Source organism: Crotalus tigris, unplaced genomic scaffold (genome assembly GCF_016545835.1).
Source record: "Crotalus tigris isolate CLP2741 ecotype Arizona unplaced genomic scaffold, ASM1654583v1 scf7180000020588.15403103151:6194809, whole genome shotgun sequence".
NCBI classification, from domain to species: domain Eukaryota; kingdom Metazoa; phylum Chordata; class Lepidosauria; order Squamata; family Viperidae; genus Crotalus; species Crotalus tigris.
Genome location: NW_024098092.1, coordinates 3826368 through 3850129, shown reverse-complemented (window position 1 = coordinate 3850129; position 23762 = coordinate 3826368). Strand labels below are relative to the sequence as shown.

At 41.9% G+C, this 23762-nt stretch overlaps 1 protein-coding gene across 4 annotated transcripts in view; it reads right to left on the bottom strand.

Annotated features, from left to right (window-relative positions):
* The window catches only part of PRKCZ (protein kinase C zeta), a 47948-nt gene that overhangs the window by 5725 nt on the left and 18461 nt on the right, over positions 1-23762 (bottom strand). For 3 of the 4 annotated variants that reach the window (XM_039367135.1, XM_039367137.1, XM_039367139.1), the window contains 10 exons: positions 15493-15578; positions 9104-9235; positions 8505-8586; positions 7412-7464; positions 5933-6121; positions 5524-5621; positions 2428-2514; positions 1766-1901; positions 1172-1259; positions 1-120 (listed from right to left, as the gene is read on the bottom strand). In XM_039367135.1, the coding sequence (XP_039223069.1) occupies positions 1-120; positions 1172-1259; positions 1766-1901; positions 2428-2514; positions 5524-5621; positions 5933-6121; positions 7412-7464; positions 8505-8586; positions 9104-9235; positions 15493-15578 (1071 nt within the window). The remainder of the gene's footprint in view (positions 121-1171; positions 1260-1765; positions 1902-2427; positions 2515-5523; positions 5622-5932; positions 6122-7411; positions 7465-8504; positions 8587-9103; positions 9236-15492; positions 15579-23762) is intronic. The other variant, XM_039367138.1, reaches the window with a different exon arrangement.

Below are 23762 nucleotides of genomic sequence, written 5' to 3'. Positions count from 1 at the left end.
CTTGGAAGAGGTAATCTTCAGTGTTCATATCTGGATTGTCGGTAATAATGTCGAACGGAGATCTTCCTGCCATCATTTCAAACATGAGGACACCAAGGGCCCACCAATCCACACTGAATCCTGTAAAAAAAAATATTAGAAAAAGGATGCGCTCAAGAAAAGATTTCAGTTTACAGAGCGGACACTTTCTGATTTAACATACGGAACAGGTTTTAAGGATTAGACAGAGTCATTGATTGAGATAGGTGGCTAAAGAAAATGAATGAATGAATGAACGAACGAACAAATTAATTAATGAAATTAGGGACTCTCCAGAGAAGATTTTAGTGGTGTAAGGGTTGTGTGCGTGTAATGGGGAACATAAAAACATCCAGAACAGTGTTTCTCAACCTTGACAATTTTAAGGCATGTGGACTTCAACTCCCAGAATTCTGGGAGTTGAAGTCCACATGCCTTAAAATTGTCAAGGTTGAGAAACACTGATCCAGAACAAAAAAATAATTCAGATGTCCTTTGCCACAATACCATGAACGATTGGTTCAAAGCAACAGGATAAAATTAAGGGTTTTTGGAATTGCTTAAAAATTCAAACCCAACGACCGGTGTCAATTCCGTAACTATTGTGGCTATCAGAAATACCTCCAACCCAGTTATCTTAATCCTATTTTCCGACACTCAGCTTTGGTTTGTGTAATCGGAATGTCCCCAAAGGATAAACAACAAAAGGGAATGCGATATGCTCCATACGACGTAATTAAGGACTAACACAGTTAGTTTTTTACAATGAAAATGTGGTAGCAATGGTATGAAGTTCCATAAAACACCATTAGGCTTAGCAATAATTTATTGGCCCAGGGCATTCCACGTTGACCAGCCTTCCAAAGTTCAACATCTGAGGTTCCCTCAAAATTAATTCAGGGGCGCCTTCAAGCATACGACCACTTAACCTCCACCACAAAGTAGGGACGCGGGCCAGTTACTCCATCCTTCTCCATTTTGAACAGTGCTCCACTCTTTTCTGCTCCAGATCATAACTTCCGTTGAGTCTGACCTCTGCTTAATGGCGTAAAGACATCAACATCAACAAACAGGCGCGTCTGTAATCCCTCCAGATGAGAAGGCGAACGCTTTGCAGTCCCTACATAATTACACGCTCTATATAGCAACTCACCGTATTCTTCTCCTCGGAGAATCTCCGGGGCAATGTAATTTGGCGTGCCGCAGAAAGTGCTCGTAGTGTCACCGGGGCCCAATCCTTCCTACAAAAAAAAAAAAAAATAGGAAGACTGCTGCTGTGCGTCACATAATCCAAATTCAGACGCTTGACAACTGACTCCAATGGATGACAGTGACAGTGTCCCGGGGTCATGTGATCCCCTTCCGACAAGCCACGTCAATGGGGAAACAGATTCATTTAATGACTGTGTTACTAACTTATTAACTGCAGTGATTCATTTAAAACAGCTGTGGCAAGAAAAGTTGTAAAAAACGGGGCAAAACTCTCTGAACATCTGTCCTGCTTAGCCACAGACGTTTTGGGCACAATTGTTGTCGTAAGTCAAGGATGACCTTACGCTTGATCGGCTGTGGGCCTTCTCTGTCCTCACCCATCGTTCTAGATCCTCCCCTTCCTGTCTGGGCCAATTTGTCTGTCTGGCTCCCCAACACAAGAACCCGTCTTCGATCTTGCCCACCTTACACAATCGGATTCCGATCCTTGGGGAGGCCGGTCAAGAGACTCCTTTAATCTGGAAAGCCAACTTACCTTACACATGCCGTAATCTGTTAGCTTGATGTGGCCCTCTGTATCCAGGAGCACGTTATCCAGTTTTAAATCTCTGTATATGATGCCTCTTTCGTGGAGGAAGTTGAGAGCAATACAGATTTCAGCAGCATAAAACCTGAAAGGAAAATGTAATTTCACTCCTCTGGAAGGAAGAGTGAGAGAGAGAGAGAGAGAGAGAGAGGGGAAGAGAGAGAGAGAGAGGAGAGAAGAGAGAGAGAGAGAAAGAAAGAAGAGAGAGGAGAAGAGAAAGAAGAGAGAAGAGAGAGAGGAGAAGAGAGAGAAGAGAGAGAAGAGGAGAAGAGAGAGAGAGGAGAAAGAGAAAGAAGAGAGAGGAGAAGAGAATTAGAAGAGAGAGAGGAGAAGAGAGAGAAGAGGAGAGAAGAGAGAGAAGAGGAGAAGAGAGAGAGAGGAGAAAGAGAGGAGAGAAGAGAGAGAAGAGAGAGAGAGGAGAGAGAGGAGAAGAGAGAGAGAGAGAAGAGAGGAGAAGAGAGAGAGAGAAAGAGAGAAGGAGAGAGAGAAGAGAGAGAGGAGAAGAGAGAGAAGAAAAAGGAGGAGGAGGAGGAAGGAAGGAAGGAAGGAAGGAAGGAAGGAAGGAAGGAAGGAAGGAAGGAAGGAAGGAAGGAAGGATAGATTCACACTACCTTGTGTGTTCCTCTGGCAGCTTTCTCTGCCGTTGCATATGAAACATGAGGTCACCCCCATTCACATATTCTATAACAAGAAACAACCTGAAAATAGAACACACAATTGCTGTTAGTCAGCAGATTGCCTGCAGAGTGAGGGTGGGAGCGAACAGACGAAATTATTGCGTCGCTGCTAACCAGCTGTAAACGCCACCCTTGCTTTGTGTCTCTCTGTGTGTATGTGCCTCATAATACCGCACGCTCTAAAGGAGGTGGAGCTTGCGAGATGACACGGCAATGTTGCTTTTGTCGTTTTGAGAAAAAGGGCTGGGTCCTGGAGATGCCACTGCGCCAAACCACCCCTCAAGTCGTCACGATCACTTTTTTCCCAAGACATCCGGTTGGAAGGATGGTGGGAGGGAGAGGAACAGCAAAAGGAAGTGGTTTTTTTATAATTTTATTTTTCCCATTCAAGGAGTCAAGATTATCCTTTCTCTAAATAAGCACTGGGGAGCTCAATCCAGAATCCCCCCCGCCAAAAAATCCAAGGGAAACACTCATCACCATTCTAGCATTTTTCCCGCAGGTTCAGCAAAATACTAAATATACCAAATTAAATTGGTAAGTAGTACAGGAGGTCCTCAGCTTACAACTATTCCTTGAGTGACAATTCAAAGTTGTAACAGCCCTGAAAAAAAATGGACCGAGGACCAGTTTGCATACTTATGACCACTGCGACATCTCCGTGGTTTCATGACCGAAATTCGCACACTTGGCAACCGATTCATATTTACGACATTTGCAGGTCACCTTTTGTGACCTACTGACAAGCGAAGTTAACGGGGGAGGAGAGCCAGATTCACTTAACAACTGGGTAACTTAACAACTGCAGAGATTCCCTTAACAAATGCGGCAAGGAGAGTCGTAAAATGGGATGAAACTCACTTAATAAATGCCTCACTTAGTCAGGTAGCTGTAACCTGACAATGACATTTGAGGGACGCACGAATTCAAGTGGGATAATGGTGCTGCCCCCCCCCCCAGCAGAAACAAATGCAAAATAATTAAAAAAAACACAATCTGGCAATTACACACATCTTTGTCACTGAATCTTTGTCAATGGTCATTAGAAAGATGGAGATTTCCCCCCCCCAAGATTGTATTATTTTTGAATTGGAGCATGAAATATTGTGTCATCAGACACACACATACACACCCAAAGGCCAAGCCCAGTTGAGAAGGATGCTTGTTGAAACTTCAACATTCAAAATAACAATCAAGTCACCAGTTGCTCTTTAGCTCTTTAACTCTTTAGACCGATCTCAAAGCCGTTTACAAATTAGCTATTTGGGGAAGCATTTTCTAAACTTCAGAAACTATGCAGTGGGAGATAACTGAGGACATTCCTATTTTTTTTTTTTAACTAACAAGAAATGTTGCTTGGAATGTTTTGATTATACGGTTAAAAAAAAAAGACGACAACCCTGAAATTTTCAGCTAGCGCAGACAAGGGGAAAAATCCATTAGAGCGTAAAAGCAGTTCAAATTTACTCTGCTCCTAAAAGAGCCAAAAATTGTTTAACCATCTAAATGGTGTGCAATGAGGCTACCCTGATGTAATAGAAGCCCCCATTAATAAATAAACACTCTCACACGCATGCCAATGCAGCCTCTAAAAAGAGAAATAACTGAGAGCCTTTTAATTGTCTGCGTTACTAGCCTCTTTGGTGATTTGTTAAATGTGCACAACGGGTTTTTAAAGTCTTTGTTTTGGGATCAACAGATCAATCAAGTTATGGCTAGCCTCCTCTGCAATTCTAAATATCCTCCTTCTCTTTCTAAACAGGTTGGGGCTGTTGGCACCCTCCCACCTTCCATTGCCTTCTGGAGACAAAGCAATGCAGGGTGACCTTGGGCTTCGTGGAGAGAGATATAGTTCTCCTAGCTCCTTCCAGTGTGTTTTTGCTCCCTAATCGGGAAGTCTAGTTGACCTTGACTGATTATCACCAAGAAAAGGAGGGTTGGACAGGGTTAGTCCATGGAATGGAAGAACACCAAAATCTGAGACTGGAAGCGAACCTTCTCACCTCTCTTAAATAGGATTCATTCAGTGTGGACTCTTCCTGCTAGGGAAGACGCTATGGGGCCCTCGGTGTGTTTCATTATCCATCTAGGTCACATTATTGGTGATGACACTTGTCTGTAAGAAAACAGCCAAGCTCAGAGAGCACCAAGGACCCCATACTTCAACCCTGAGCTACAAAGAGTCTAGAAGACACTGTGCAGGAAGTCCTTCACATAATTCTGTCACCAAACTGACTTGAGAGCGGGAGCTCATTCTTGGATCATCTCCAGGACAGAAGAAGAGCCAGAAGCTCTTGGAGATGCTATCATGCCAGACATAAACATTGTTTTCCAGAAGAAAAACATTACCCCCCCCCATTCTTTTTGGACCTACCAGCCTTCCTGACCAGGGATAGCTCATGAAGACAAGGTAACAAACTAGGGCTTAAGACTAATCAGGAATAATTTCTTAACCATAAGAGCTGTGCTGTACTGAACTGCCGGTCTTAGGAGGTGCCAACTGGAGACGTTTAAAGGGAGGATGAGAGGCCATCTGCTGTGGTTGCTTCATTGGTGGATTCTCACACTGGACAAGAATCGGACAAGATGCTTAAGAGCCACGGTGGCGCAGTAGATAGAATGGAGTCTTGCAGGCTAACGCTGCCGGCTGCCAGGAATTTGATCCTCACCAGCTCAAGGTTGACTCAGCCTTCCACCCTTCTGAGGTCAGTAAAATGAGGACCCAGATTGTTAAGGGGCAAATAGGCTGACTCTGTAACCCGATTAGAGAGGGCTGTAAAGCACGGTGAAGCGGCATATAAGTCTTAAGTGCTATTGCTACCAAGGTTCCTTTCGAACCTAGCATGCTACGATCCCCTGATTCTAAGCACAAAGCAAGAGGGTTGTAGACACGTCAACAAAAGAGAACGCCATGCATTCTTCAGAGGCTTCCAGGCCCCGACACGAAGGTCCAGTAAGATCCAGGCAAGGAGTATTTGAGTTGTTGTTGTTGTTGTTGTTTTTAAAAAAGTGGAAGATCTGCTTACTTACCGGCTTGTTGTTTGAAAGCAGGAATGTAAGCCAACTAGAAAAGGGTTACTGGATGCCTGCTCAAAGACATGCTTTTCGGTCTGCACCCAATCGATATCCTGAAAGAGAGCAATTGGAGAATCCAAAGGGATGCTGTAAAATAGGCCGCGGACAATCGAACACCAAAAGCCACACGTTAACACAAGCGCACACCCTCAAAAGTTTTAATACACATTCATAAAGTCCACTCACAGGTTTCTCATTCCTCCTGTAATCTTTTTTTTAATCTTCCCATATATTATTATTATTATTTTTGGAGAGGGGGACTGGTCAAAATAGAAACGGTTTCACGTTGGGTTTTGGCAAAGTCCTGTAGAATCCAGGAAGCTCAACCAGGTTAGGTTTGTGAGGTGTGGAAGCAGCTTCTTACCTCATCGTCATGGACTAATTCCTTCTTGACAACCTTCATTGCATAAATTTGATCATTCTTTTTTAACCGGACTAAAAGAACTTTGGCATAGCTTCCTCGTCCAATGACTCGGATCAGATCAAAGTCCTGTAGGCCAAGCCCCTGAGAGATCTTGATCCCATCCATCCCGTCAATAACTGGCTTGAGTTCCTATCGGAAGAAGTATGGAAGAAAACACGTTATGAAGGTCCCCCCCAAAAAACCCTCTTGGCAATCAGAAAGGGAACACAGGACATAGAATAACGGAGCTGGGAGGAAGTCTTCTAGGCCAGGGGTCTTCCAACTTGGCCCTTTGACGACTTGTGGACTTCAACTCCCAGAATTCCTCAGCCAGGCACACCTCCTATTACTGAAACCCACTACACTGCCTTCTTAGGTATAATTACTTTTCTAAAAAAAAATAAAAAATCAATGGATCTGGCAAAACCCACCGCATGACAAAGTGTAATGGAATGGGAAGCGTGTCGTGAAAATGGAATTCAATATCGGTTCAATACCAACATCACCCTATCCAATCATGTAATTGTGATACCGAGACAGTAAGATTCATAATTTTCTAGCTTGATTTACAGGGAGGGAGATGACCTTTAAATAATGGAGCGTTTTCGTATCAGAATCTCAGGATGTCCTTATTCAAAAATCATGCTTGATTGCTACTATTAGCTTTATGGTCTGGTTTCCTATTCTGTTATCACTACACAGCTAAAAATAGGACCTTTTCCATCAGAAAACCCACACACCAGGACCCCTGGCCTGGAGATATCCCCTGGCTATCTTTTCCTAGCTTTCAGGTGGCCATTAAAGACACATTTCTTAACAAAAAGTTTTCATCACTGAATGCCTTGCTCTATATGTTTTCTCACAAACATGCTTAAAGCATATGAGAGACTTGAAGTTGAGTTCAATTATAATTCTTAATGGAAAAACACATCATTATAATAATAATAATCTGTAACACCATCAAACATCCACATCTGCCTATCCCAGGTCCTGTGTAAGGACTCGATAGGTAGACAAAATGCCAAATCCACTCTGAACATCTGGCTGACTGTGCGATGATCCATAATAATATATCAAACTTATTTGTGATTCATTTCGGATATGGAGCAACTGTTAAATTCCGAAACTAAGCCAATTTCTGAACATGGCAACCCAGAATGGCCTAAGATTACTGCAGATGAACATAGAATGCTAGGGCTGGAAGGGACCTTGGAGGTCTTCTAGTCCAACCCTTGCTTAAGCAGGAGGCCTTATACCCATCCCGGTCAAATGGCGGTCCAGTCTATTTTTGAAGACCTCAAAGGATGGAACACCCAGAACTCCAGGCATGTAATGCTTTGGAAGCCCACGTGTTAACAGCGAGGAGAATCTAAAACATATTTTGTCTAATGGGTCTAAATAGAGGGCTCTCTTAATGTTCTACTGAAAAATGAGACCCACCTCAGAGTCATCTTTAATATTGTCGTGTTTCCGAGTCGAAGAAATGTAAGATACTGCAGGAGAAAACATAAGAAGCAGAACTGTAAAACAAACCCACCGGCATTTTTTATATCCAATAGCAAAGATATGGTGATTCATTTAACAACAGTGGCAAGAACAGTCATAAAATGGCGCAAAATTCATTTAATGACTGTTTCACTTAGCAGCAGAAATTCTGGGCTCAATTACAATCATTAAGGCAAGAAATACCTGTATTTCACTGAACTTAGGGATTAAAGAGCTCCTGTTAAAGTAACCGGTCTATGTTAATTTCTCCATTTGATCAATAACCCCTCTGAATGCAGTGTAGTATATTATTTCACCTATCTCCCCATCGGCCTCCTTGACCAAAACTGACTGTGGCTGAGGATGGACTAGACCAGGGGTAGGCAACCTTGGCTCTTTTATGACTTGTGGACTTCAACTCCCAGAATTCCTGAGCCAGCATGGCTCAGCTTGAAAATCACTCCCTTCCCCCTCAGCATGGCTGGCTCAGGAATTCTGGGAGTTGAAGTCCACGAGTCATAAAAGAACCAAGGTTGCCTACCCCTGATCTGGAGGGTCTCAGCCTAGGCCAGGATTAGGCAACCTTGGCTCTTTTATGACTCGTGGACTTCAACTCCCAGAATTCCTGAGCCAGCATGGCTCAGCATGGAAACCTCTCCCTTTCCCCTCAGCGTGGATGGCTCAGGAATTCTGGGAGTTGAAGTCCACGAGTCATAAAAGAGCCAAGGTTGCCTACCCCTGCACTAGACCTTTGGATCTCCCCATTCTTAATCTTACACTTTTACTACCATACCACACTGATTAACAGCCCTTGAATAAATTCAGGAATAAACCTTTATTACAAATAATTGATTTTTCCACTGGGCTTGCAAGTGGTTCCACAGCTGTCCTTCCTTCTTCTGCAAGGCCCCCTTGTGGAAGCCTATCAATTAGTCATTCTCCTTGGGGATGTTTGAAGTTTAAGAATGACAAATGGGAAGGGGGGGAGTTTCCCCTGAAATGGATCTAGACTTTCAGAAGTCTAGATTGAAAGGAAAGTCATACTCACTTCCGTCTGTGTCTTCTGGAGGGACGTCAGCTTCGTCATTCTTATCGTCTAATTGAGGTTCCTGGGAAGGCATCACAGAATCCTGTAAGAATATGGATCCGTGAAGGCTCAAAAAAAAGGCAAGTTTTGCGTAAACGGCTGGCTCTCTTGAAGACCAAACAGGAAATTCACCAAGAATTGCCTTGCCAACGAGACGGTGGCAAACGCTGTACAACACAGCTCCAGCATGAACCAATTTTTCTGTTGATGAATTACCGCGCAAAGGTAAAATGAGCACATTTTGCTGTATTTCACATATAAGTGCAAGCCGAAAGAAATGTCTTTCTAAGGCGCTTTGGGGCAAGGAGTCACCGCATGGAGCCATAAAAAGCATATAAAGCTGGAGTGTGTATATGGAAAGAGCTTTAAGACAAAAATGGCTGCAATCCCTTTCCTCTTACTTCAGAATTAAAATACGTATTATCTTTTTTTCCTCACCAGTAAAAGAGGAATCAAGGTGTGATTTATCCCGCACTAATCAGCTGACCCGCTGAGCTTTGAAAGCTGCAACCCTCATCTTGTTATGCTCTCATTTTAACACAGTCCAGTCACCAACTTACCATATGCCTTTTGCAGGTCAGTGGGACAAGAACGTGACAGCGTTTATGGACCAACAACTTGCAGTTGATGCACTTGTAACCTTGTCTTCCCAGACCCCATATCCTTTCAGTGCATTGGCCACAGTATGCTCTCTGGAACACAAATGGAAGCACTTGGAAGTGACACCCGGGCCCTCCAAATAAACAAAACCACATTTCAAAAGAGAGATGGTGAAAAACAGCCAAAGGCTTCATTGTAGGATGGATACAAGGCTTCCCTGGTATCTATGGGGTCAAGACAGCATCTCAGTTTTAAGCTGGATCGTTTGTTAATCTAGCCCAGTGTTTCTCAACCTATAAAATGGGTGAACTTCGACTTCAACTGGCTGTGGAATTCTGGGAGTTGAAGTCCCAGTTAAAAGTTTGAGGAACATGTTTTGGCACCATTTTGTCTGTGAACGACAGAGAAGGATTTCCCCATCATCTCCTGCTTAAACCTTTGAACTAGAAATACCAACCCCAAATCTAGCAGCTTTTGTATAGGAAGCAGATACAATAGCAATGAATAATAGGTCCACTCCAAAAGGTTTGGTCTTCATTCATTCTAATCTTCAACAAACTGAAGGCGACCCTTCCATTTTTACCGCTGTAGTACCTTGAATATGAGAATTCAGGATAAATATTTTTGAGTGGAGAGGTAACTCATTAGTACAGCCACATGGTGACCTGCCCTTCTGCTTTTTTTTTTTTTTAATCCACCTGGCTTGTAAAATCAACCAACTTCCTTCCTTCCTTCCTTCCTTCCTCCCTCCCTCCCTCCCTCCCTCCCTCCCTCCCTCCCTTTCTCTAGCCACCCAGCTCAGCCAAGTGACTCTGGGCTCCTTTTAATTTTGGTTACCCAGCATTATATCCATTTGCAATGCCAGCGGAAAAGTGGTCATTAAAAACGAATTCTTCAGTGCACCAAATCTTAGTTTCCATGCATGGACGCTAGAGTTACAGTGATGGAAGGAGTTCATTTATTTTCCTTTGCCAGGCTCAGAGATAGCCAAAGCTCTAACAAGTTCTGCATTAGCAAACAGAAATCGCTCTGCCAAGCAGTTGCAAAAGGCAAGGGGCAGAGTTTGCAATGGGAAAAGAAAGAGCAGGTCACCCTGAGAATGGAAACGTGCATTAGATCAAATTGTAATCATGGAGAACCCTTCCCCCCCCAGGGGAGATTTTTTTTTCTTTCTTTCTTTCAGGTCACTGGTTGAAGTAAATGCCTTCCCACTGTTAAGATTGTGAGAGGCTGAAGAAAAATGTGCCTCTTGATAGAAGTGTCCTGGCAGACTGTGAAGAGGGTTATTAGCTTTTAAAGCAGATAATGTCATTTCTGCTTTGGTCTGTCCCTTAAAATCCTGTTGGATAAGAGTAGCAAACAGATCCCAGTAAAGCAATCAATATAAAAGCTTCACACACACACACACAAACAAACACACACACACCATGTACACTGACTTTTCAGTTGCTCCATGAAAATATCCCTTGCTTTAATTTGTAGAATATGCACTGAGGCAAAAAAAAAAAAAAAAAGAAAGAAAGAAAAAGAAAAAAGAATGACCCTTTTTCAAGTTTTGTAGACTCACACAGCTTATCCCCTCTGGGAAGTCACGAAAACAACTCCTTGACAGATATTATAAGCTATCGAGAAGGGCCACGATGACGATTCCTCCGGCAACAGAGCTTTGACATCTATAGTTTTGCAAAGTAGAGCTGAAGAATTTTTTATTTTTGTTTTAAAGGCAAAACAGATCCTTGCACATCAAATGCTGAAGAATTCGCACTGAGGTGCATTGAGAATCAAAAGGATCTGATTAATGTAGAGATCTTTTAATTTAGCAGGGGCACATTTACAAGGCAAGAGATTGCAGAGGCAGCTCAGCACTAGGCTGAGGGTGTTCGGTCCAGAAAAAACATACACTCATTAATCCTGGAATATTTTTTTTAAGGTGTTTGGGGGAAGCATCAGTCTCTAATCTTTTATTGCTTAGAACTGATCGGATACTTTCAAACCCAAGTCAACTTGTTAGAGAAGCTTAATTGCTGTTTGCCTTTAGCAGGGCATGCAAAAATGGCACCCACAATTCTTTTTTCAAATAGGAGAACAAACATTTTTTTAAAAAAAAAAATCATCACTTTGCAACTATTACTGTCAGGGTTCTGATTGTTTTCAAGCCTAAACTGTCCGTTGTTTTTGGAAACCAAAACATTAACATATTTTTCCCAGTCATGCAATTAGAAATACATCCACTTCAAGGCTTTCTACGAAAAAACAAAACAACCAAAACACACACACACACACACACACACACATGCACACAAAGAGGCTTTCCAACAGACAAGCATTTCAAAAACAGCTGTCCAAACAGGCTGGCTGGCATGAGCTAATACTACCAGCCACCTATAATCATAGAGTTAAATTTTATTTTCTTCCAATCATTTCCTGGGCATGGATTGCAAGGGAACCTGGCTACAGAACTGTATTACAGTAACTGACATAATGAAATATAACAGTTTTGATTCTGAGAGCAAAATATTCTCATCCTTTAAAATAGTCACAGGGAATGATTTGGAAATAAAAGATTATGGAAATTAAGCTGCTACGATCTGGAGATGTTTCACATATAAAGACAAACTTCATTTAGTTTTGATCTGTGGAGTCCTTGGTGCTTAGATATAATCCCAGATCGATATAAATAGGTAAATTTGTGGCTAAAAGTTCGGTGATAATAATCTAACTTTTTATCCTAAAGGAAAGCATTAAGGAAAAAATAACACCCTCATTTCCCTGACAGATAAATCTTGTAAAACTTTTGAGATGTTTTTAAATTCAAATCCAGGAATTTCTGACGCGGGGGTAAGAATCTTTGTACCATGTCAGAAAGTGAAAAAATTAATTTTTTTTTCAATTCTTCTCCCTACTACCACCTCAAGACCGGACCTCTTTTTTAATTTGTCCGTGGAGTCATCCTACTTTGCTTTGTCCACAAGGCGAGACAGAACTGAATTCTCCATTGTAACTAACTTTGAAAGGGAGTAGTGTTTAAATCTACTGGACCCGATTTGACTTCGCTTACAACTTTCCCCTTTTGAATCTAGCTTCATTTTATATCTATTTTTCTAAAGTTCCAGCCAGATTGTTTATTGATGGGTGTGAGTGGCATTACACTATGACTTTGGATTTATAAACCCATCCTATCCAATGCTTACATTGCGGGCAACGAAATAAGGGTCCATGAATGAATTCTGTAATTCTTGCTGAATTATATGCCCACGTATCCATCTTAAACTATGAGCTAATGGGATCAGGACTTTTCCTGCTCTTTCCCCAAACAAAATAACATACCCACAGTGTCTGGGGGGGACAAACAGATTGGAAAGTGAGATTCAAAAAAATATTAACGGTTCTCAGTGATTTGCTCTGGTAAAACGACCACTGAAACTGACAGGTAGATTATTAAGAATTTCAGCTTGGTACTTGGAAGGCTGATGCTCTCCTGCATGGATAAAGACGTTTAGAGTATCCCAAATGTCATTATTTTTGAACCCCTTCAAGAAGAGAATGAGGGCCAACTGACAGAATGGAAAATTAGACATAACTGAGGCCATTGTCGAATTGCAGCTAAGCTCCCCAGCATAAAAAGTGCTTTTGTTCCTTTGCAGAAGAAAAAAAAAAAACCTTAATTTTTCCGGCGGTGAGAGCAATTGGAGGAATGGAAGCGCCTGGCTGTGACCCTCAATCTCTTCACACAAGTTACTATGGCCCAGTTCACAGATTCTCCACGCTGGCATGTGGGAAGCCCCTGGAAATGGAACCGAGGGGAAACAAGTGTTTTCAGCAAACCGTTTATGTGACAGCTGCTGCACGCGTGGGGTCTGGGCCATGAGATCGCCCAGGCTTTGCGGAAAGGGGTTCTGCATCAAGAACTTGGATCGTGAAAAGCTATCCAAATGCTTCCACTGAGAAAAATAAAATAAAAAATTTAAAAACATGCCCAAATGATCCGGGATGCTTCTGAGGGCTAAAGTCAACGCGTAGATTTTACATCAGCAGAATATCTTGCAGTCCAGATGTCCATCACTAGATTTTGATTTTGCCATGTTTTGATTTTGCCACCCGAAGTGCTTTGATACTGAGATGGGAGGCGTACAAATTTACTTATGGAATAAATGAAATGAACGTGCCGTAGTTGATCAAGGAAATGTAGGACCTAGTACAGAATTGTGCAGGGTTCCCCTCCATTGATAAAGGAATTTGTGATTTCACTGGGGTGAGGGATACCCCACTGACTTCCAATGATGATGTTTCTATTTCTATGTTATTGGGGGGGGGGTTTGAAACACACAAGAGAAGCCTGACACAGAGGGAGCTTTGACAGTCTATCTGCTCTGCCCCCACAAGCCTATTCGCTTGTTTTAAAAACTGTCAACCCCCCTACAATTGTTTGTAACTCCCGGCCAAAAACTTCAGAGTAATATTTCAGCCCTAAGAATTTTTAGTTTTTTTAAAGTATTATGAGACTGCGGCAACAAAGTAATCCTTTTGTATTCTTTTCCAAATCTTGTTTTCAACATTCAAATAGAAAAGAGGTGTGTGTGTGTGTGTGTGTGTGTGTGTGTGTGTGTGTGTGCTTTCTTTTTTTTAAACAGCCCTTAAATCTGATTAAATAGAGAAGAACAGACTGAGACAGAAGACCTTAATTGCCAGATGTGAGCATGTTTAAACAACATACATGATGTAAGTAGGCTGCAGAGGCCTGCTTTCTGAAATTTAATTATGACACTGTTGTGATGCTGATTTAATTCCTTAATTGCCACTGTAGCAGATCTTGGAATCAAACGTGCCCTACATTGCCATCCCAGGGCTTATTAAAATGAATAGGTAGATGAACCCACACGTATGTATTTGTTCTGTAGGAGAAAATGTTTGTAATGTACACACTTGATGCAGAAACTTTTTGTTTTTCTGAGGTGTGCATTTTGACTTGTCCCAGTTGGATTAATGCTTGGCCTAATGCTCTAGATTAGTTTCCTTAGGCACACATTAGCTGCATTTTAAAGCCAGCCATATTATTAAAGAAACACATTTTTAGACATCTTTATACCTAGCAATCTGATATGGATGCACGAGAGGTTTGCAAAACGGAGAACATTTTTTAAAGAAAAACTGGACATCTGAACCTAAGGAATAACAAGAGCTATAAACTCCAATAAATGTCATACAGAATAAATCGGGAATAGCTTTTTCTTGACCGTTTTAATTAAATACCCACTAATTGTTGAAAACGCTGTTAAAATCCATGCGCGTTTTAACAAAACCGTGGTTCGTGAAACTATCAAAGATTGCCGATTCAAACCTTCTGCCTTAATTGTATTCCTAAAATACAATTTTAATATTAAAATAAAGACCAATGAACATATGACAGGAACCCGGACACAATCCAGCTGTCTATAGCAAGACCAGAATCAGGAAAGACTTCGATCACCGGGAAGGAGGTTAAAAATGTGAGCTGCCATTAAAAAAAAAAAAAATCTAATTTTGCTCCGAACCCCTTCAACTGATGGAATGTTGCAACAGAGATAACGAGTGTGTGTTTGTGTGAGGGCAGCCACACTAGCACACCAGCCTCCTCTTGTACAGTATCAAGAAGTAGTGACAGCCATACCATCTTGACAGTTAAATAAGCCTTTCATCCAATCGTTTATCAACATGCACAAATCTTTCCCCCCCAAACAAGGATTAAATACTGATTACATTCTGCAGCATTAAAGGGCTGGGTTAAGGGGGGGGGGGTTGCTTTATAGATGAAGTCAGATCTTTAACACAGCTGTGTCTCTGACACACACACACACACACAGGCAGCTGCTCCAAAGATAGAAATATTTATGGTGTCATTAATTAGGTCACATCTATTTAGCTCCCCCCCCCCCTGCATTTTAAGAGCATTCTAAGCAACTTGAGGCTATAATCCAGAGAAACAATAAGGGGGAAAAAGAGGAAAAACAGGGAAGAAAATCCATGTGTATCATCAGGGAGATAGCTGGAAAACCAGAATTTTTTTTTAAAAAAAAATCCTCTGAACACACCAGCACACACACACACACACATTCGAGGGGGAAATTGCGCTGGGATTTTCTCTTTCCAGAAGCAGAACTGAAAGCTTGTTATTCAATCACTGTCTGCAGCCGAAAGCTGAATTGATTCTTTCTTTTTTGCCTTTCCAGGCTGGGAGAAGGATCACCTGGGGGGGGGGGAAGCAGCCCCCAATTTTTGCTCTTCCCCCACCCATTCCCTTACCCCCCCCCACACACACCCCTGCCTCCGCCCCCACCCTCACCCCAGCGTCTCCTCCGACCACAGTACTCACTCTGTTAAAGCGCTTGGCTTGAAACAAATGGCCATTCACTCGGTACAGCTTCCTCCATCTTCTGGCGCCCCGCCGATAGATTGATTCTGAGAAGGAGATGAAAAAGGTGTAAAGCAGGAGCATATTAATCCCCAGGCCTCTCTAGGGCGAGCCGGTGGCGTCTGGAGAGGGCTTTTCCGAGCGTCCAAGGCAGCGGCAACAGCATCGCCGAAAAGCTGCGCTGTCAAAATGCATCTGAAGAACATGTCTCCCCCGTCGCTCTGGCCTCTCCCTCCCCCCTTCATCCCTCCCTCCCCCCCCTTCATCCCTCCCTCCCCCCCAGAGTCCCCTTCACATGAGCATGGTCTTATGACACTTGTAGGGCTGCAGGCGCAGGTGAGATGGCGAGAAGATGGCAAGACCTCAAAGAAGAGGCTCAGTCTTTAAGCCAATGCCAACGAACCAACTTAGCTGGGGAAACCCCGATGACAATACACAGTTGCCCAATGGTGGTTCCCATTTTCCTGTTCTCCCTGCTGGAAGATGATGTCACTAGGATCAAGGGGGTAAAATGTGTGTGTGTGTGTGTGTGTGTGTGTTTCAGTATCTATCAAGAAATGACCAATGTTCCATTCAGGAACTTTGTCCAAATGGAATTCAGATTCCGGTTAAGAATCCTTCCAGGCTGTTGAGGGCAGTATGGGGACCAAATTCATTTAATATATATATATATATATATATATATATATATATATATATATATATATATATATATATATCATTTCACCGGATTTTCAAAGCCTGCCCTCAAGCTATTTTAATACCAGCCTTGTAGCTTTCTTTAAAAGGAGTCTTTTTTTTCAGAGCAGGCTCAGCTGCAGGTGGGGAGTGTAACTGGAGAGTTGCATTTTTGCAGACCGAATTTTCCTTCTCTGAAGGGAGAGGATAAGGTAGGGGGAATCCAAATTTAAAAAGAAGTACCAGACAGATCCAACTGATCGTAGAGTCCTTGATGCAGGCATCCCCGAACGGCATTTTGCAAACGTGCCCCTCTATCCAAATGTGGATCTGGAATCAAAAGAATCCTCCACCCAAAATGGCTGAGATCTTTCGACCCAATCCATGCCACCGCTTTTCCTTGAAAAGATTGCTCCTCCCATCGCAATGTCATCTGGCTCAGTCACGCAAGCTTCACTGTCCGACATGTGAAAGTCCTACATTGCCTTGGGTCCAAAGCACTCATTGTGTGATCTTTGGGCTCTTAAGAATTTCAATGTATGCAGTGGAGAAAAGGGATTTTTTAAAAAAAAAAACAACAACAATCAAGCCCAAAGTATACCAAGCCTTATTTTAAATACACGCCATTATTTCAGCCTAGAAAACTCCCGGGGGAGTTGAAAAGAGAAAGACAGAATAAAGATCAATAAAAGATTAAATTAGAAGAATGAAAGATCTGAAAGCGGGGGGGGGGGGGAAACCCACATCAATGCTATAAACCAAAGCAGATTAAAGGTTTTGCACTATTTAGGGATTGGATTTTTATAGGAACCGGATTCTGGTCTTTTATATCAATGAATATTACTCAATTTATAAATGATATGACCTGTAGGTGAGTTCTAAGGGCCACAGGTAGAAAGCAAAGAGGACTTCCTATCAATGAGGTTTGAAACTAAAATATCTAAAGGTCCAACCATTCATATCCATCACATTGCAGACATATCCTAAACTCACGTCTAAATGGAAGTCAATCAAGTCAACCACCTTCAAGGTACCGAACCAAGATTTCAACAGACCTTTTGCTCAAGAATCATAAGCCAAGAAAATGTCCTCCAGATGGTTTTATCTCTCCACCCTGAAGGATTAATTATAAAAGTTTGGGTTGAGAAGACTTACATTTTCTCCACTGATGAAAAACCATTAGCCGTTCGTAGACATAAGCCCTTTTTCTGCATTCACGCCCAGCAGTCAAGTCAACCTTAGCCTGTCAGAAGCCGACGGTTTCGACCAGACCAAAAGATCTTGAGGTAGACTTTTATTTCAGTGGGTTTTTTTTTTTATTAGAGAACATGGAAAGGAATGTAACTGTTTCTATGACAACTCGACAGCCAACACACATTCCGGGTTTGAAATAAACACAGGATGTGAGACGTACACACAAACACATATCTATGGAGAATACCTGGGAGAATCAAAATTAGACTACAAGCTGGAAGGGATCTTCTAGTCCAGCCCCCTGCTCAAGTAGGAGACCCTATATTATTTCAGACAAGTGGCTGTCCAGTCTCTTCTTAAAAACCTCCAGTGATGGAGCACCCACAACTTCTGACGGCAAGCTGTTGCGGTGGTTAATTGTTCAATTTGTTAATTCAATACCGTGTTCCCTTTAATTATCTTCAGCAGCCTTAATTCTTTGAAAGCAAACTTCTCTGGGATAACCGTCCACTATTTACACAGTCTAGAAATGAACTTGTTAATCGTTGCAAGGGGAAAAGAAAATTAAATCCATTTCGGTCTCAAGGAAAGACTTGAACAATTTACACAATGATGCTTTTGGAGATTCTGGAACCTAATCTTGAAATCTGAGGCTTAGTCCGGTGAGCTCTCCAGAACTGGGAATGTGATTGTACACACGGTAATGCCATTTACTGCAAAGGAAGTGGATCGATTTTGACCCTTGAGGGATCTGCTTCAAGAGTAGAGGTGGTTAAGAGCAGTAGTAAAGGATAAGATTTTGGCCCTGATTAGTTGATGCTAACTGCAGCAATCATATTGACTCTATTGGACTTTCTCTATAGATCAGATTAATCCATTGACGGGCCTGTCGGTGGTCAAAGGTCACCCCTGTAATGAAAGATAGGTAGTCCTGGACTTACAACTGAATGGAGCCTAGCCATTGCAGTCATAAAGCGGGTCACCCAAATGACCAATCTAACTTGAAAGTTTTTTTTTTTTTTTTTTTTTTGCAGTGAATGCTGTGGTCATTAAGAGAAGCCATGCTTGGTGTGGGGCATTTTTGTTGAAAATCAGAAGGGAAGGCCGTTTTGTTTTATGGTTTTTTTTTTTTGCAAAATGTCATTAAATTGGGGTCATGTGACTGCGGGATGCAGCAAACGGCCATCAAGGCAAGTCAATTATTGAATAACTGAAAGGCAGTGGTGACATGGCTGCGTGGAGGGGGGCACTGAAATTTTGGAATGCGGGGGGGGGGGTCCATCGTGAGTTCGAACAGTTGCCAAGCAACTTGAGGACCAGCTTGAAACACCAGGTTAGAAGACTGCATGGCCCATAAAGAGAAAACAGCATATTCATGAGGAGAGTACCACAAAACAGATGCCGTGATGCTCAAGACTGAGACTAAAACATGCTTTCCACTGAGCTTTAGATGAAAGATCTGACTCATGCTCAATAGATCTCACTCCTCCTACAATTAAACCTTCTACTCTAAAATACCTGCTGAGTCATAACTCTGCATGGAGGTTGGCCCCAAAGAGTAGCAGTTTGCCTTCAAAGCAAGCTGAATAAATGTGGAGCTAAAATGAAATGGATGGATGGATGGATGGATGGAAGGATGGATTGAAGGAAGGGAGGGGAAGGAAGGAAGGAAGGAAGGAAGGAGAGAGAGAAAGAAAGAAAGAAAGAAAGAAAGAAAGAAAGAAAGGAAGGAAGGGGAAGGAAGGAAGGAAGGAAGGAAGGAAGGAAGGAAGGAAGGAAGGAAGGAAGGAAGGAAGGAAGGAAGGAAGGGTAAGGAAGGAAGGAAGGAAGGAAGGAAGAAAATCAGAATAATAGTCCTGATAATTTTAACCTCCTGTACACAAATAAATCCAAAACTTTGCACTGGGGAAACATCTGAGAAGTGACTATCAAGATGGCCTCTTAAGTCAACTGCAAAGTTTGGTGATAGCGCAGAAGGAAAGCTGGATTAACCCCTGGGAGTTGATGGTCAGAAAGTGGCCCTTTTCCAACGCCTAATTTTTATTCAAAGGCAGAAGCCTTTGTGAGCTGCAACTCCGTTCATCAGATGCAAACAGTGGCTACCCCAGTGTTTCTGAAACTCGCTGGCTGGGGAATTCTGGAAGCTGTAGTCCACCGAGTCTTAAAATGGCCAACGTTGAGGAAGAGGGAGCTACACTGATGCAGGATCTGTCCTGGGATGACAGCGCGAGAGTTCCCAGCTTCACTTCTGGCTACCCCATAATGGAAAACCATAAGCTGCAGGTGCAAATCAGGAGTCGTAGGATTCAGCCCTAAAAAAGGTTCCACTTTAAGAACTAATCAATTGCTCTTTAATCCTCCCACAGCCCATCTATTGCCAGTTAACTGCTCTGCTCCAGGCAACAACTGAGACCAGTGGCAATCTGTTAATGTTGCTACCAAGCGTAAGGCTTTTCCTGCCACGAAACCCAGAGATGTTTCCCAACGTCTTCTAAAAATGAGACATTTACTGATCAAACGTTCCCCCGCTGGTTGTGAATTTATGAACCTGCAGGGAATTCCCAATGAGTTACATAAGGCCTTGTCTTCCAGCCCTGCCGTGCTTTTAAGCAAAGATTGCAACAGAGCCCCATCTGATCTTCCCTTTCAGATGAGTTCCTTAGTGCAGGAATAGATCTTATCTTTATGCAGAGAAGGGCAGAGCTGGCTTCCAAAGCTACAGCCTACAGTAACACCTGGTGTTTTAGACAGAAAAGTTCTCAGGAATCACACAGGTAGGCACATACGGCCCACAACTTTTTAAGGCAGCCGCATCTTTTCTTGGGAGTCAGCCCTGAGCAGAACTTGGGAGAAGTGGTGGCTGCCTTCTCACAATCAATAAAACCTGGCCAATACAACTTTGAATGGACCGTAAGACATTAAGAGCAAAGTTCCACCAATTCTTAACCTTCTTGTTAAATGCTTGACAATTGTCACTGGTTAGCAGTATGCCAACCTGAAAGCTTTTTTAAAAAACAAAAAAACAAAAAACAGACAAGCTAATGCATCTTCTTCCTACAAGCAATTTACTGCTTAAATAACATCACAAGCAACAGAGAACAAATGCGAAAAGAGGCACCTAGAGAGGAAAAATCAGCTTCAGAACCACTTTGAGGCAAAGACACCGTTGTTAAAATATTTTAATTTAGTTCTTTCTCCTTCTAGCAAAACGACACTATAAAAATGCTCTTAGCGTCTCTTGACGGAACTGTATTTTCGGTAAACAAAATTGGTGTATTCTAGGAAGAATCAAGAAGCTGATTGAATGGGGATCTGGGCACGTTTTCTCTCGAGTAAGCCAAAACTAGTAAGTGTTACTCCAATCACCAAAAGACAGAAATTGCTAAATGCTATTAATTAAACTGTTATTTACAATGTGTTGGCCTTCGGCTGTAATAATAAATTGATTTGATTTGAACTGTTGTGTACAGGCTAAGTAAAAACCAGTCCAGCTATGGTAGGGAATCCTGCTGTCAGATTTCTGTAAGGAAAAATAATGGCAAGGCAAGACACAAACTTAGTATCTCATCAATTCTTTTGCTCATTTCTGGAGTTAGCAGAGATGGCTAAATTGACTGCCTTGTTTAAAGAAAAAAACACCATCTCGTTTCTCTTTGGAAACCACTTGGGGACTTTGTGCTTGAGGTGGGAAAAAAAGTGAAACTTTGATTTGGGGCTTTGATGATTAGATAGGTTTGTTGTTACAGAAATAGCTAGTATATATTATTATGTAAAAGTAGACCCATTTCCTGCAACCGCTCTTCATGTTTTAGCCTCCAGCCCCCTAAGCATCCATCTGAAATTTCAACACTCTCTCAAAAGTTATCTTTCTCCTGTATCCATGATGGAGGTATCTGAAGTCCTACCAAACACATATCTGGATCTTTAGAAGGACCAGCTGTCATTACAGTTTAGGATGTGCTCAGGAGCCCAAGTATAATCAACCACCGAAAAATGAAGACTTCCAAGGAGAAATATCTCTCAGCTGAGATAATATTTATGCAAGACCGATCTTATGCCTTTCATCCATCAATGTTTTTTTTTTTTTTTTTTTGCAACTGATTTTCCTGGGACCGCTTTGATGACGCTCTTTCATAATTTACTATTTTATTTCTGTTTACTTCTTGACATTTCCCTGCTGTTTTCTCTCATTATCTTCATATTTCAAAACTTGAATACACACAATAATTGGAAGTGCTATGAGCCAGTTCCGAAAGTAAAGAAGATGCAAAAAAAATAATAATAATTGTACAGGTAGTCTTCAATGTACGCCCACAATTGAGTCCAGCTTTTCTGTTGCTAAGCCAGACGCTTGTTAAGTGAGTTTTGCCCCATTTTACCACTTTTCTTGCCTCGGCTGTTAAGAGAATTGCTGCAGTTGCCAAGTTAGTAATCCAGTTGTTAAGTGAATCTGGATTCCCCATAGATTTTGCTTATCAGGTCACAAAAGGGGATCATGTGACCCTGGGATACTGCGACCATCATAAATAGGAGTCAGTTGCCAAGCATCCAAATTTTGATCATGTAACCATGGATCGGTCATAAGTCAATTTTATGAGTGCCGTTGTCGCTTCGAATGGTCACCGAACAAATGATTTTAAGTGGAGGACTATTGTATTATAAACATAATCTTTCCAGGATTTCATTCAGAGACTACATTGTATTGTAAAGCCATACAGGATCCTGACTGGATCATTCCAACTCCCACTGAAGAGACTGCTTAAATATCTGCAAAGATTCACAATCTCAGGATTCTGTTTTATTAGCATCACTTGACCACTTGGTTGTAAAAAGCCGGAAAGGTCCAGTAAGATCAGCCAGATACTATTCCCATGATTTGCAACACGGTGGACAGATCAAAACATGATTCTAAGTACAGAGTAGGGAAAGCAAGGAAAAGGTAGATTGGAGGCGATCCATGAAATGTTTCACCTCCAAACAGCACTGTGAAAACATTGTCAATTTATTTTTAAAAAGTATCTTTTTTGCTCAATTACTGTGAATACTAAGAATATAATGTTACAAGTGTGTTTTTTGTATATGATGTGTTGCCTTAGAAGTAGTCAGAGATTTATAGTACTATGAAACTCAAAACATTCATCTGGGAGTAACCCAAATTCGCTTGGCTGCCAGACCACTAGCTGAAATTCCCTTCAGGAGCATTGAAACTTGTAAGCTAAATATAAACTGTTAATATTATTGAAACTAAAACAGAAGCTCACAAACCGCGCAGTGTTTGAAGAACACGTACCATCCCCTACTTCCAGTTCCAATGGATACACACCGCAATCAATAACTCTTAAAATTGTAGGGCAACTTTCAGCATTAAAATATTGACCAGAAGAGTTTTGGGGGGATCTGAAATGATATGAAGACGGATGAAGATCAGAAATGTTTTTCAAGAGGGTTTCCAAAATTGTGAGGATGACAGGTCTAGAAATCTCCATGGTGGATGGTAGCCAGTCTTGTCTGACAATTTCTTTCTAAACGCACCCCTCTGGAAAACAGGGCACGGCAATCACACCTAATTTTGTAGCCAGATCGAGGTGAGCATTTCAGGTCAACCTCCTGCTACATCCTCATGTGATGGGATGAGGTGTCAAGGCATGGGAAGGCGCAAAGTGCCTACTACACCATCTGAGCTGGCCCACACTGCTCATGAATTGTTGAAGGCACTGTTCTCTTGACAGTGCTGAAGTAACAGACACAACCGCAATAAGGCATTTTGTTCTTCATCTCAGGCTGGACAATGTCTTGCCTTGGCCCAGAGCGGGAATGAAAACTGAAATCATAAGTGGAAAATTATGTTTGGGTACCAGAGCTTTGGAAAAGTCACTTTTTAGATTCCGAAGTGGTCAAAAATAGCAAACAAAAAGGCTAAAATCCAAATTAAGTTGGACACAAGGAAATGTGACAGAAACTCTTCCTTCCAGAAAATCATTTGTCAAGGAACTGTCTTAACCTCATTTTTTTGTTGTTGTTATAGGTGTTATAAGTTAAGGACTTATCCTGAAGGCCATCACATTCCCTAATCAAAAGTTTGACACCCAGTGGGACACCCAGCGGGACATACACTTGGTATTTCCCAACATACCTTAGTTAAATGTACACACCATATCGTAGTTGACAAATTAGCATTCATATCTATAGTTTCTCATGGCTGACTCAGCAACTTGGGATTTTTTGATGTAACTGCAGGTTGTAATTTGCCCCACCTCAAGAAACAGCCAAGTAGGATATACATTAATATCGAATTGGCTCCTCATATGACAAACAACTTGGCCTTTACTACAGTACTCACAACAAATGGACTTTGTAAT